Here is a 14,882-nt window from a genome sequence, read left to right on the forward strand (position 1 = left end):
GGGGGGGGGGTCCCAACCCCCAGTTTTTGCGATTTTTAACCCCCCCACACGCCTCAAAGCCCGCCTCACAGCTGAGTTAAAATCCTGCCAATTGTATCTGCTAGATACACAAACTTTTTTGTCTGGTTTTGTGCTGTCACATGCACAAATTCTACCAGATAGCATGGAGTAGTTGAAAGGACTAAATACCTCCTGATAAAACCAGAAATCAAACATATAATAGCTGCATTAGCAGTTAAACTGAACAACAGATTCAATACGACTAATAGTCTGCCATCCACTCACACTATTAAAATGCATGGATAGACACCACAAGATTGTAAAGGGGCTAATTCATGCAAACAATTGGTAATTAATCCCTAAGTGAATAATATTTAATGGATTATAGAAGGTATTTCAGCACAGTGATCCAGGAGAAGCAAAGCTTTCCCACTGGCTATGATTAATAATAATTCACATTTCTAGATTTGCTTTGAAAATTCTTCTCCAGGCTTTCGCTCTTTTACTTATTATTTTATGTGGGGTTTTTTCTCTCTTTGAATAGAAAATGCATTATGAATGCCTCAGAATCTTTCTACTCGAATGTTCCTAGTACAAATACATGATTTGGTCAGCTTAAGGTACTGAGAATGTAATAATGAAATCAATTAATACAGTTACCTGACTATGTGTAAGAATAGAAATGGATCTTGTGTAAGAATAGAAATGGATCTTGTGTAACTGCAAAAATGGAGATGGTGGGGGATGGGGGGGGGAACTCCCCACACAATAGAGTTCAAGACACTAGTTTATAGCCCACGGAGCAAATAATGACTGGTATTGATTTAAATTACCTTCCTACATTTGATTGATGGAAACAATCACTGATCAATCCTTGAACACTACTGAGGTTTGAAGATGGACCACAGGTCACAGTATTGCACCCCCAAAAAAAATCTGTGTGTAATTATCTGCAATGTAGTCCAGATTTCAAAAAAGGACTCTATTTTACTTAGAAAGTAGCAAGAAAAAGCCTTCCGCAGGGTCCCCACATATGGACTATGTACCTGCTCCTCAATGGCTGTATTCTTTTTAAATCGGAAATTACAACATAGTGAAAGGTTTATATTAGAGATTTTGGAAGCTCAAGACTACTTTGGTTGTCAGTGAGCATAGGGGGTAGACAGAGGTGAATCAGACCATTTTAATGTACAACTCCTTTCATGCTGCCTTTTTACCACGAGAAACCAGTGAGAATTAGGAGCACTTTAGGAGCCATTAGAAAAGGGGTAATTTCAAATGTGCTTTTTAATGTAGGCGTAAGGTCAAAGGGTATTCCAATGTAGTATCGCTTATGAAGGACATGCACTTCATTTACGCGCAACTCATCAGTCAAAAAGAGTCTCTGTCCGAAGGCTTGCGCTGCAGATTATTTTAGGAGCTATCGGAGTGTACCAGATGGTTCATTAGTAGTGCGTGCACAGGTCAAAGGCTTTCAGAATCGTTTAGAGATGTCAAACTGAAACAAGAGCATTGTCAGCTTTTAACCACGATTTACAGCCAAAGGTTTGGATATTAATTCAACCTCGGGTCAGTAAATTAATCAGGGATTAGAACTGTTGTATTATGTATATTTTGGAAATATAGGCAACAGCTAAGGGGGTTGGTTTTTGGTCATGTTGTAGTTGTCAGAATATTTCCCAGCATGGTTCCTCATGCTGAATGTTAAACACTTTAACCCAGCAATTGCTGGTGGTACTAAATGCACCTTAACTTCCCTCTGCTCTGTTTTTTCTTTTACAAACATAAAGGAAAACTAACAGCTTCATCTTCTCAATAGGACAACAATCCATATATTCTTGAAAGTGAAAAAAGCAAGACAGACCTTAATGTAATTGGATTATAATTATTAAGCATCTCATCCAAAATGTCTTCCTTTTTCAGATGTTGGTTGATGTGCTGTGTATTTGCAGCATTTTCTATTTTTTATTAACACAGATCATTTTATTTGTCCCATTTTCACGTCAGTTCATTAAAGACCAATTTAGCTGCTGAAGAAACTTTTCATTGGTGAATTATTTTTTATCTTGAGTAGACTACAACTGCAAATTGTAAATTAAGCACTTTCTTCACATCTTTTTCTTTCTCCCCCCCCGCCCCCCCCCCACCTTCCTTCACCCCCTGACTGCTTTAATCAGTTATTAATCACGGTTCAAATATTTCTTTCAGATGTAAAAAACCTGGAGAACTACCACCTTGTCGAAAGTGTTCAGGAACAAGTTAATGCTGCACTGCTAGACTATACGATGTGTAACTACCCTCAGCAAACGGACAAGTTCGGACAGCTTCTCCTGCGATTACCAGAAATCCGGGCCATCAGCATGCAGGCTGAAGAATACCTCTACTACAAGCACCTGAATGGAGATGTACCCTGCAACAACCTTCTTATTGAAATGCTGCATGCCAAGCGGGCCTAAACTACATCCCCCGGGGCCTTTGCATCTTGAGCAGAAATTCTAAGCTGCGTCAAGCAACTATCATTTTTTTTTTAAAAACAAGAAACATTTTAGTGCACTAGATGGAAAGAGGACAATATAATGAGATCCGTTCATCATTAAACGAGTGATGTATCAGGGTATTGCCATGGAATCTGATAACTGTGAACCCAACACACCTGTACTACACAGCCCCCCTAACCCCGCCCCCTCCCCTCAAAGGAAACCTCTGTGAGGCCTTTAAGGAAGCGCTTACTCATATGAAGTTCACTTTGTCAAACTGATCAAATTAATATCACATAATTGTCTCCAATTTGTTTAGATTGACCATTAATTCTAGGAAATTTAAGAATAAGCTTGGGAGTTGTGCACTAATGGCAATACAGTTGGGGCTTCAAGTGCACTAAGAAACCCTTAGATTTCAAAGCATGTGGGATACAAAGCAAATCTGGTAACAGTAATGAGCCATCATAACCTTCTCGATCCTTCTTCTTGCCCAAAGCTATGTCCCCAGTGATCGTTGATGTGGTACCTGATAGGGGATCTGAAGGCTTGCCTGTAGTTGGCTTCACTCTCCATTTGCTCGCTCAAATCACAAGAGCCTATCTATGTGTGAGGCCTGCAAAGGCTGCAAGGAACCATCTGTCAAGCAATTAGTTTGACAACCACCTTACGTACCCATTAGGTTTTTTTTTAGCCAAAGTGTACATGTTATTTGAAGTAGACCAAAGCCTGCTGCAGAACAATGAGAGAGGGGAAAAAAAACTATAACAGACATGGGATTTAAAAACTCATCTCACATTCACAACTCTTAATACTTAATATAGTAGTATTAAACTTGTGATGTCACAGTTAAGTGAGTCTTGCCTTATTTCTGTGAATCTGAATATGCGGAAGAATATAATTGAAGTATTAATACTGTAAATTCAGCAAACAAAGGTGTTTACATTTACTAGCTCCTGTGGGAAAGAACTGTGATGACACGAATTGCAAAGCAATGAATTCCTTAATTATGTTTGATCGGTAACTTTTTTACCAGTACTTAATTATGTCGTGAGACACTAAAATCAAAAATGGAATCTCACTAAGACTTTAATTTGAACAGATAGATCTTTGGCCACACGATCACTTGTAGAGATTGTATAAACAATTAGTTTTTTTTTCAGGATTGTTGGCTTTGTTATTGGAATAGTACCGTTTATATTGTACATCATAGTTTAAACTGTAGACAATTATGTTACTAATTTATTTCTTCATTGTTTCACCTTTGTGTAAAAGAGCAAGAATGACAAAGCCAAATAAATGCATTTGTTCACTGTAGCGCCTTTCGAAAATTAGCAGCTACAGCCAGTTCAGGGACAAACGTATATCTTAAAAAGAATCACGCAGTTCATTTAAATATATATTATATATATAGTACGAATCTGAAAATGTAAAAAAAAGGATAAATCTGTTGCAAATGATGTGAACTATGGCTTCATCTTTAGCTGAACGGAAAAATTTAAAGTTGAAATCTTGCATTAAATAATAAATTGTCTTGTAAACTGTATGTTCTATACCAAAGACTGTAGTTAGCTTATGTTTTCTGTATTCCATGGTCTCACTGCAGTGCAGAATGTAAAACCGTGATACTTACTTCAATGGACACAAGCACTGAACTAGCTTTGTCTGCTACAAAATACAGATAGGTAGACAGTGTCTCCTGTCTGTACTCTTAGTTGCCTGCTTCAGGTCTTAGGAAAACCCCTTTACTGATGTCTTACAGAACATTGTGAAGTTAATTCTCTGTTGTGTTGTTTACATTTATTTTGGAGAGTATTATATGGGTGGGGTGCATTGCCCAGAATTCAATCAGAACAGTTCTACCTTGCAATTCCAAGGACACTGCCAGGTCACCGAAGGGTTCCTCTCACGCTGCCCAACACAGTAGGTTAAAAAAAAACACAGCTGTGGTAATTGTTTTATCTGGCAAGCCCTGGTAGTAAATATAAACAGATGCAGAAATCACAAAATAATGTTAAGCTTTTACTGTTTTATTATTGTGCTCTTTTGTGTGAACAGACATTCTGTCTTGTCAGTACTTTCTGTGTATTGCTGATGTTCTGCAGCTGCCTTGGATTTCAGACCATTCAACTCCTACTCAGTGTGCAGTTACTTGGTTCATTACTGTAAATGTACTATAATAAGTGGAATGACGTACCGTCATGTCATTTCTTGCCAAGAGTTTCTTTACACTGATGGAATTTTTCAGTATTTCAATAAATAATGATATGCACGGCATATCACTTGTTGAGTCCAAAACTTTTGTCACGTTTTTATATATGTGCACAAGCTTTGTGGTGGGTTTTATAAAAAGGAAAATCAAAATGAACATTGAACGTCATTGTTTACTGTCAAAAGTAAATAATTGCACTGACCTGCTTCCATTTTGCCTAGTGAAGGAACTGTTTTCTGTCCACACACACACACACCTCTAGTGCCATTACATAGCTATATGTTTAACTGCACTATTGCTGTCATGTTTAACACATGGATAGCATAGTAATAAAACATTTCATGATTACCACAGATGGATTCTATTCTAGCACATAATCATAATAACTGGCTATTAGTGAGCATCCCTTCTTACTAGTTTCGCAAATGGTTAGCACTTTTGGAATCAGTTACTGACCCTCACAATCCCAAGATTGTACACAATGACTGACCTTTTTATAGTTGTCACACCCAACAGTTGCCCCTGTCATTTAAGTGGAAGCTGGGGTCTGAATCTCTGTTAAAGCATTAAATCTTTCCATCCATCCATCAGTTGTTAATGCAGCGACTGAGTTATCTTTTGAAGTTAAACATACCTTAGCATAAAATTTAAATATAGCAGTAGGACAACATTATTTCTGATTCCCAAATTTTTAGTAGAGGTCGAAAAAACAGCAAATGCTAGAAAATTCAAATTGAAACAAAGTGGCGAGAATGCACAACCGGCCAGTCAGCATCTGAAAAAGAAAGGTAAGTTAATCTTTCAGGATTTCACCTCAAGCATTAACCTATCTTCCTTATTCAGATTTCCACTATTTTCAGTTTTTTCTCTCCCACAGGTAACTGTGTTTTTCTCTTCAACATATTTGTCTCCACTCCCCTCCTCCCCAAAGGCTGGGACTCCTTGTTGAGGTACAGTTTCCTAGGCATCAGGCCCCCTTCAGTACCTCACCCAAAGAGCCATTACTCAGACAAAAGCAAAATTCTGCAGATGCTGGCAATCTGAAAAAACCCCAGAAAATGCTGGAAATACTCAGCAGGTCAGACAGCATCTGTGGAGAGAGAAACAGAGTTAATGGCCGGAATTTTAATCTGGAGGCGGGTCGGAAGCGGGTTGGGGGGAGGGGGATATGAAGCAGTCTAGAAATGGCAAGGCCTGATTTGCATTTCAAAGTTCTCTTTCCCACCCACTGACAGCATCGGGGAAGGATCAGGGCTGGAGCATCGGGGGAGGGGGAGAAGGATCAGGACAGGAGCATCAGGAGAAATGGGGAAGGATCGGGGCCGGAACACCGGGAGAGAGGGAGAAGGATCAGAGCTGGAGCATCGGTGGGGGGAGGAGAGGCCGAGGAGCATCAGGGCTGGAGGGGGGGGGGGGGGGGGGGGGGGGGGAGTCCAGGAAGGCGATCAGAGGCCTCATGGGGTGGGGGATCGGAGACCTGGTGGGGTGGGGAGAATTGGAGGCCTGGGGGTGGGATTGGAGGCCTCAACGCTAAGGCAGGGACACTGGATCCAGGAGGTAACTGTAAATGCACTTCCCTTCTAGATCCAGAAGTCCTTGCCTTAATTTAGCTGGTCGGTTCGCTTAGGCCTGAGAAATCCGACCAGCCAGAGTTAAATTTGTAATGGTGGTTAAATCTGAGGCGTGCCAGCCTCATTATAATATTTAAATAGGCGACCCACCTCCTGGCAGCGGGTTGGTTGCTTGCTCCTCTGTTCCACCTCCGTTAAAACCGGAAGTGGGCATATTGGAGTCGGGATTCAGTTTTTCAATACTTTAACCTCCCACCCGACCCCAACCCACCTGTTTTTTGGGATTAAAACTCCCCCCAACATTTCAAGTTGATGAGGAGGTGTGAATGAGAATAACAGGATCGTCAGCAACAGCTGCCATCCAATAAAATGGGGGCAGAGGTTATGATCTGATATTGTTGAACTCAATGTTGTGTCCGGAAGGCTGTAAAATGCCTAGTCGAAAGATGAGGTGCTGTTCCTCAAGCTTACATTGAGCTTCATTGGAACAGTGTAGGAGGCCAAGGACAAAGAGGTCAGAGTGGGAGTGGGGCGGAGAATTAAATTATTCATATATCAACAGGCTATGTAACTGGGGTGGGGCAGCATCACAGCCAATCTGATCCTGTTCTCACTTGATGTCCACACACAAGTAATTCCAGTAGCTATCAGAACCAGAAACCCTGGCTCATTTTACCTTCTCCAATCAATGGATCCCAAGGCACCTCTCCTGCCACCCTGGCTCACACCAGCTAATTTAACACAGACAGGGAATCAAGCCTTGAAACTTTCTTAATTAGAATGATAGTGCTCTGGTCCGACCACACTTTGAACACTGAACACTGTGTCTAGTTCTGGTCGCCAAGAAACATGAAATATTCAAGCACTGGAGGCAGTGCAGAGAAGAGCCACGAACATGTCTGATCCCTAGTCAGAGATTGGAATTATGGGGAAAGACCAGAGCGACTTGGGGGCTGATTTTCATATGGCTGCTGCCCCGTTTATGCTGGAGAATGGGGCGGTCAGCAAATGACCATTTATTGACTTCCTAAGGCCTGCCCGACTGCACTTTCAAGTAGGTGTCCAAATGAGCAGCCAGGGCTTGTGCCTGAAACAGGCAGGAGCTTTCTTTAAATATTTAAATCGGGATCCTTCACCCATTGTAGGACCCCAATGCTATTCTTGCATACCAATGGAAGGGACATGCTACCCATTGATCCCTGGCATGCAGAGGCCTAACCGGCGATCCTTAATGTGGCTGACACAGACCGCTCCAAAAATAGATCCATTCAGCACTCACAGCTCACCGGCTGCAGGCTACTGAGGCCCGACCACCAAGCTGGTTCAGGCATCTCGTGCTGTGATCGGGCAGGCAGCTCAATCGCAATGCTCGCCTGATTACCGCAGCAAACCAAAATCGGCCCCTTGAGCTTTTCAGCCTAGACAGGAGGTGGCTGAAAGGTAATCTTATAGAGGTACACAAAATTGTAAAGGCTATAGAAAAAGTTAACTCGGAATATTATTTTAAATTAAACTGTGGGACAAGAACTAGGGGAGGTCATTCAAAACAGTAAAAGGTACTTTTAGGATTGCTATCATGGAATTCTTCACATAAAGAGTGATCAATGTGTGGAATAGAATCCCATAGCAGAGCAATGGAGGCAAAAACCCTGGTTTCATTTATGAAACAATTGGATGCTACTACATTGTGGGGAACAGTAGGATCATTCTGTATGGATGAAGTAAGATGGGTCAAGTAACTTTCCTCATCCATAATTATCTTGTGACTCAACCAGTCACTGCAGAAATTCAACTAGCCATTAATTCCAATTTTATCCTCAATTTGTTTGTTTCTATCTCCATTCTTTCTGGCCTCCTCCCGACCTGTAAAGGGTTTGTCATCCAAGGCATCATGTAGGTGTGTCAGAGTAAGCTGAGAAAAAACATCGTCCATTTTCCCTTCACTCTCTGCGGGGAATTAGTTTGCCTCGCTAACCAATGTTAACCTACATCTCGCTGTTCTATAACACAGCCTTTTGGTCAATCAACAAGTTCTAGCACCTAATACACATTATTAACAAAACTTTGGCTAAAAAAATGTGGCATGTTTTAGCTTTTGAAACTCAGGCCACATTAACATCCATAGATGAAAAAAAACATTTTACAGAAGTACATTTTAGTAGAGAATAGTTGATAGGATAGAAAACTTGTGCACAAATAAGTAATTAGCTGTGCTTTACAAGGTTCAAAATGCATGTGTGTGTGTGTGTGTGTGTGTACCTACAATATTTGGTGAAACTACAGAATGATTTGAATGCCACTTAGAGAGCTAATTTCACTCACTATAGAACCAAAATCAGGCTCACAAACAGGAATTATCACAATATATTCTTAACAGCACAGTACAATTAATTTTAAAAGTATAACGCAGTGAAAGTGGCAATATTGTGACCTGCCATAAATCTCACCACTTTCCAGGGATTTCAAAATCCTCGGAGTCACATTTCCCGATGAATTTATCATAATTACAATAGTTATGATATACTTTTGCCACCATAAAAAAGCGGATGGTGAAGATCATTAGTTTTACATGTCCCGCTATGTCAGTACATCACCAGTATTGCGACGTTCCTACTCCAGAAATGAGACACTCTATGTTGAATCATACAGGTTTTAACTAAAGAACATTTGCAGCATTCAGATTCCTTTCTGTATCTGATAATACAAAGTTATCAACATATTATCAAGTCAAATATTTAGTGCATCATGCAGTGTCTTGCAATGATCTAATGCCATCTTTCTATGTACAATTCCAGCAAGAATCAACGCTGCTTCTTATATTCTTATCGACTAAATTGATTCACATTATTGACATACTTAAAGAGCAACACCAACATCCAGTTACTATCCATAATTAGGACAAATCCTGATTGATGCTGAAGATGGTTAAATGCATCACACCGTCATTTATTTAAGGAATCTGCAGCTATGTCTGATCTCGTTTTATAATCTGTGCTATTTAAACTGTGATGCTTTGACCATAGTCTTTCCTACGTGGCTTAATAACCATGACTTTGGCTAACTTCAATGTGGATAATTCTTTCAGTCAGCAATCATACTCTAGATAAAAAAGCCCGATAAATAATTTTTAATGACACCTTTTTACAGCAAAAGCTCAATATGCTATTCCTCATAGGACTGTTGTCGGTCTGATGTGTTTTAGTCAAGTGGAACAGAGATGGAGCTAAAACGGAGGCTAACCTCCCTGATCTTATGAATGGTAACAAACTTCTAGGTGGCAGAAAAGGGCCTCACCCTTAATGATGACAGAAGGCCCATTATCAATCTGCTTCCTTAAAGACACTCAAGAGCTTCCTACACCACACACAGAGGTTCCACTGTAGCATCATCACTTTCTAACCCAATGCATTACGCAAGTCAGAAGGCCACTTGTCATCTTGATTTAATCAGTCCAAATATAAGCTGCCAACTCGCTTCAGAGACATGACATGTAGTGAGTAGCAGAGGCGATCCTCAAGCTCTATGGGTACGTGCAGGCTGCAGCCATCTTCCATATTCTCCTGTCCACTAGGAAGGGGACAGTCAGCTTTGCAACCCTGTAGGTAGATTTTAAAAAATGTGTTAGGTTAGGACAAGGAGCAGCATTTCTTTTTCTTTAAGAGCTTAAATGTCCCGGAAACTATTACTATCTATCGAAAGAGTTATGGGTGAGTGATTTGAGTTCCCAGTGGTAACTGTCTGGTCCCTTTTAATTGGTTTGAGTTGTACTGAGAGATACCACCTGTTCCATCAGAATATACCCAACGCCAGTCTCTAATGCTGACGGACTTTGTTTCACATTAGTTGACTCTCTGAATCTTCATTAACCTTCCATTGTAAAATTAATATTAGCATAAAATATTCCACCATTATTACAGTCATCTATTCAAAATTTAAGCTTTGGACAATATTGTTGAAAAGCGGGTTGCATGCATCAGAGTTGTTGCCAACTAAAACTTTCGCTCATTTTGTTTTAATAAACATGACTTTTTTCAATCTCTTCAATTTGTTCCAAGGCTTTACAAAATGGTAATGGCCACTCAGGAATTTCTATTGAAAAAAAATTGAGAAGTGGTTTACATCAAACACCAATAAGAAAATAAATTCACAGCATTCGGAGATATTCTTTGGATTGTATTAATGAAAGCTTTTGATTTCTCCTCCTATTCAGTGGTTACAATCTCTGAAGCCTGATGCCAACATTTCCAACATTCCATTAATTAACAGAACAATAGACAAGCTTTAGAAAACCAATCTGTCATTTTCAAAATAAAAGCGCACAATTCAGCCTCTTCAGTCACAAAACCTTACATCGCCATTTAAATTGTACAGACGTGACATAAAAGATTCAAGGCTACCTACAATCGAAAGCCCAAGCAAGTACATTGACAAAAAAAATCCATTTGCAAAAAAAAATAGAACAGCAAAATAAAAGATACCATCCTTTTAAAGATGGCTTTAGTGAGAACTCAATTCTCATGTTAGCTGTTTTTTTTATTGTGTTTTTTCCTGTCTTTTCAGTAACTCTGCTCTGCGCAAAGCCCCAGCACAAGTTGGAGCTGGACTCCTCCATGCTCTGAGCCATTGTGCACAAGCTCGCTGACAAGCTGCCCAGTGCACCAAGCATTTCCTCGTGTATGACCATGAATGTCCTTCGGTAGCCTGGGCCCTCAATGTCTGTATCGGAGACCTCTGCAGCAACACGAGTATGTGATCTCGACCTCTGGCTAGCTGGCTCCTGTGTCATCCTATCCCCCTCACCCTAGCTCCTGCACACTGGTGGTCGGTGATTCACTATGTGAAGACCTCTTCCTCTAGCCTACCCTCCAAAGTATGCGTGGTGCCTGTCTCTGAGCTGGTGCTTGTTAGGGTCAGATTGAGTGACGCTGCATCTTCAGGAAGGCTCCTCCTCTTCCTAAAGTGGCAGGAGGTGCTCGACACATTCAGCACCTGAAATAAAAGAGAGGGAGAAGGGTTAGCTTTTAGTGTGAAGGGAGAGCAGAGAGAGAAGTGTGGCAGGTGAAAGCAGCTGCAGTTTGTCATGCAGCATGGGTAGGGTGAGATAGAAGCAAGAAGGAAAAAAGAGGATAAGGTGTGAAACATCCCTGCGCTGCGTCTCCTCCAAGCACCACCACTCGCCACGGCCATGGCTCTCCCCTGCCCGTGATGGCCAGCACTTTTTCTTCCATAGAGGACAGGATGTGCAGGCAGTATCAGCCTCCTCCAGTCACAAGCTCCTGCTGCAAGTTGTGCATGACCTTCTCCTGGAAGAAAGAAGAGTGCGTGTCCATAAGGTATTTAGGGAATGCAATTGTCATGGTCGAATAGTTTTGTATCTAGTGTGTAAGATGTGAGGTGTGCGGTAGTGAGGGTTGTAATAGTGGTGAGAGTAGGAAGTGCAGAGTGTGTGAGTAGGTGGAGAAGGAGGTGCAGAGTGTGTGAGTAGGTGGAGAAGGAGGTGCAGAATGTGTGAGTAGGTGGAGAAGGAGGTGCAGAGTGTGTGAGTAGGTGGAGAAGGAGGTTCAGTGTGTGAGTAGGTGGAGAAGGAGGTTCAGTGTTTGAGTAGGTGGAGAAGGAGGTGCAGAGTGTGTGAGTAGGTGGAGAAGGAGGTTCAGTGTGTGAGTAGGTGGAGAAGGAGGTTCAGTGTTTGAGTAGGTGGAGAAGGAGGTGCAGAGTGTGTGAGTAGGTGGAGAAGGAGGTTCAGTGTGTGAGTAGGTGGAGAAGGAGGTGCAGTGTGTATGAGTAGGTGGAGAAGGAGGTGCAGAATGTGTGAGTAGGTGGAAAAGGAGGTTCAGAGTGTGTGAGTAGGTGGAGAAGGAGGTGCAGAATATGTGAGTAAGTGGAGAAGGAGGTTCAGTGTGTGAGTAGGTGGAGAAGGAGGTTCAGAGTGTGTGAGTAGGTGGAGAAGGAGGTTCAGTGTGTGAGTAGGTGGAGAAGGAGGTGCAGAGTGTGTGAGTAGGTGGAGAAGGAGGTGCAGAGTGTGTGAGTAGGTGGAGAAGGAGGTTCAGTGTGTGAGTAGGTGGAGAAGGAGGTGCAGTGTGTGAGTAGGTGGAGAAGGAGGTGCAGAGTGTGTGAGTAGGTGGAGAAGGAGGTTCAGTGTGTGAGTAGGTGGAGAAGGAGGTGCAGTGTGTGAGTAGGTGGAGAAGGAGGTGCAAAGTGTGTGAGTAGGTGGAGAAGGAGGTTCAGTGTGTGAGTAGTTGGAGAAGGAGGTGCAGAGTGTGTGGGTAGGTGGAGAAGGAGGTTCAGTGTGTGAGTAGGTGGAGAAGGAGGTTCAGTGTGTGAGCAGGTGGTGAAGGAGGTGCAGAGTGTGTGAGTAGGTGGAGAAGGAGCTGCAGAGTGTGTGAGTAGGTGGAGAAGGAGGTTCAGTGTGTGCGTAGGTGGAGAAGGAGGTGCAGAGTGTGTGGGTAGGTGGAGAAGGAGGTTCAGTGTGTGAGTAGGTGGAGAAGGAGGTGCAGAGTGTGTGAGTAGGTGGAGAAGGAGGTTCAGTGTGTGAGTAGGTGGAGAAGGTGGTGCAGAGTGTGTGAGTAGGTGGAGAAGGAGGTGCAGAGTGTGTGGGTAGGTGGAGAAGGAGGTTCAGTGTGTGAGTAGGTGGAGAAGGAGCTGCAGAGTGTGTGAGTAGGTGGAGAAGGAGGTGCAGAGTGTGTGAGTAGGTGGAGAAGGAGGTTCAGTGTGTGAGTAGGTGGAGAAGGTGGTGCAGAGTGTGTGAGTAGGTGGAGAAGGAGGTGCAGAGTGTGTGAGTAGGTGGAGAAGGAGATACAGTGTGTATGAGTAGGTGGAGAAGGAGGTGCAGAGTGTGTGAGTAGGTGGAGAAGGAGATACAGTGTGTATGAGTAGGTAGAGAAGGAGGTGCAGAGTGTGTGAGTAGGTGGAGAAGGAGGTGCAGTGTGTGAGTAGGTGGAGAAGGAGGTTCAGTGTGTGAGTAGGTGGAGAAAGAGGTTCAGTGTGTGAGTAGGTGGAGAAGGAGGTTCAGTGTGTGAGTAGGTGGAGAAGGAGGTGCAGAGTGTGTGAGTAGGTGGAGAAGGAGGTGCAGAGTGTGTGAGTAGGTGGAGAAGGAGGTTCAGTGTGTGAGTAGGTGGAGAAGGAGGTGCAGAGTGTGTGAGTAGGTGGAGAAGGGGGTTCAGTGTGTGAGTAGGTGGAGAAGGAGGCTCAGTGTGTGAGTAGGTGGAGAAGGAGGTTCAGAGTGTGTGAGTAGGTGGAGAAGGAGGTTCAGTGTGTGAGTAGGTGGAGAAGGTGGTGCAGAGTGTGTGAGTAGGTGAAGAACAAGGTTCAGTGTGTGAGTAGGTGGAGAAGGAGGTGCAGAGTGTGAGTAGGTGGAGAAGGAGGTGCAGTGTGTGAGTAGGTGAAGAACAAGGTTCAGTGTGTGAGTAGGTGGAGAAGGAGGTGCAGTGTGTGAGCAGGTGGAGAAGGAGGTGCAGAGTGTGTGAGTAGGCGGAGAAGGAGGTTCAGTGTGTGAGTAGGTGGAGAAGGAGGTTCAGAGTGTGTGAGTAGGTGGAGAACAAGGTTCAGTGTGTGAGTAGGTGGAGAAGGAGGTGCAGTGTGTGAGTAGGTGGAGAAGGAGGTGCAGAGTATGTGAGTAGGTGGAGAAGGAGGTTTAGTGTGTGAGTAGGTGGAGAAGGAGGTTCAGTGTGTGAGTAGGTGGAGAAGGAGGTTCAGTGTGTGAGTAGGTGGAGAAGGAGGTGCAGTGGAAGGAGGTTCAGTGTGTGAGTAGGTGGAGAAGGAGGTGCAGTGTGTGAGTAGGTGGAGAAGGGGGTGCAGTGTGTGAGTAGGTGGAGAAGGAGGTGCAGAGTGTCTGAGTAGGTGGAGAAGGAGGTTCAGTGTGTGAGTAGGTGGAGAAGGAGGTGCAGAGTGTGTGAGTAGGTGGAGAAGGGGGTTCAGTGTGTGAGTAGGTGGAGAAGGAGGCTCAGTGTGTGAGTAGGTGGAGAAGGAGGTTCAGAGTGTGTGAGTAGGTGGAGAAGGAGGTTCAGTGTGTGAGTAGGTGGAGAAGGTGGTGCAGAGTGTGTGAGTAGGTGAAGAACAAGGTTCAGTGTGTGAGTAGGTGGAGAAGGAGGTGCAGAGTGTGAGTAGGTGGAGAAGGAGGTGCAGTGTGTGAGTAGGTGAAGAACAAGGTTCAGTGTGTGAGTAGGTGGAGAAGGAGGTGCAGTGTGTGAGCAGGTGGAGAAGGAGGTGCAGAGTGTGTGAGTAGGCGGAGAAGGAGGTTCAGTGTGTGAGTAGGTGGAGAAGGAGGTTCAGAGTGTGTGAGTAGGTGGAGAACAAGGTTCAGTGTGTGAGTAGGTGGAGAAGGAGGTGCAGTGTGTGAGTAGGTGGAGAAGGAGGTGCAGAGTATGTGAGTAGGTGGAGAAGGAGGTTTAGTGTGTGAGTAGGTGGAGAAGGAGGTTCAGTGTGTGAGTAGGTGGAGAAGGAGGTTCAGTGTGTGAGTAGGTGGAGAAGGAGGTGCAGTGGAAGGAGGTTCAGTGTGTGAGTAGGTGGAGAAGGAGGTGCAGTGTGTGAGTAGGTGGAGAAGGGGGTGCAGTGTGTGAGTAGGTGGAGAAGGAGGTGCAGAGTGTCTGAGTAGGTGGAGAACAAGGTTCAGTGTGTGAGTAGGTG

At 43.5% G+C, this 14,882-nt stretch overlaps 2 protein-coding genes across 4 annotated transcripts in view; one reads left to right on the forward strand and one right to left on the reverse strand.

The window, feature by feature from the left end:
- The window catches only part of nr5a2 (nuclear receptor subfamily 5, group A, member 2), a 258,604-nt gene extending 253,829 nt beyond the window's left edge, over nt 1-4,775 (forward strand). For all 3 annotated transcript variants that reach the window (XM_085982428.1, XM_085982425.1, XM_085982426.1), the window contains one exon: nt 2,209-4,775. In XM_085982428.1, coding sequence (XP_085838554.1) covers nt 2,209-2,456 — 248 coding nt within the window. In that variant the 3' untranslated portion in view covers nt 2,457-4,775. The remainder of the gene's footprint in view (nt 1-2,208) is intronic.
- Nucleotides 4,776-4,843: 68 nt separating this feature from the next.
- The window catches only part of LOC147121890 (adhesion G protein-coupled receptor D2), a 422,076-nt gene continuing 412,037 nt past the window's right edge, over nt 4,844-14,882 (reverse strand). Inside the window, exon 20 of the mRNA XM_085978030.1 lies at nt 4,844-9,856. Within this exon, the coding sequence (XP_085834156.1) occupies nt 9,707-9,856 (150 nt within the window). The 3' untranslated portion in view covers nt 4,844-9,706. The remainder of the gene's footprint in view (nt 9,857-14,882) is intronic.

This window comes from Somniosus microcephalus, chromosome 3 (assembly GCF_052327205.1).
Source record: "Somniosus microcephalus isolate GS21.2 chromosome 3, FLI_Smic_1.0, whole genome shotgun sequence".
NCBI lineage: Eukaryota > Metazoa > Chordata > Chondrichthyes > Squaliformes > Somniosidae > Somniosus > Somniosus microcephalus.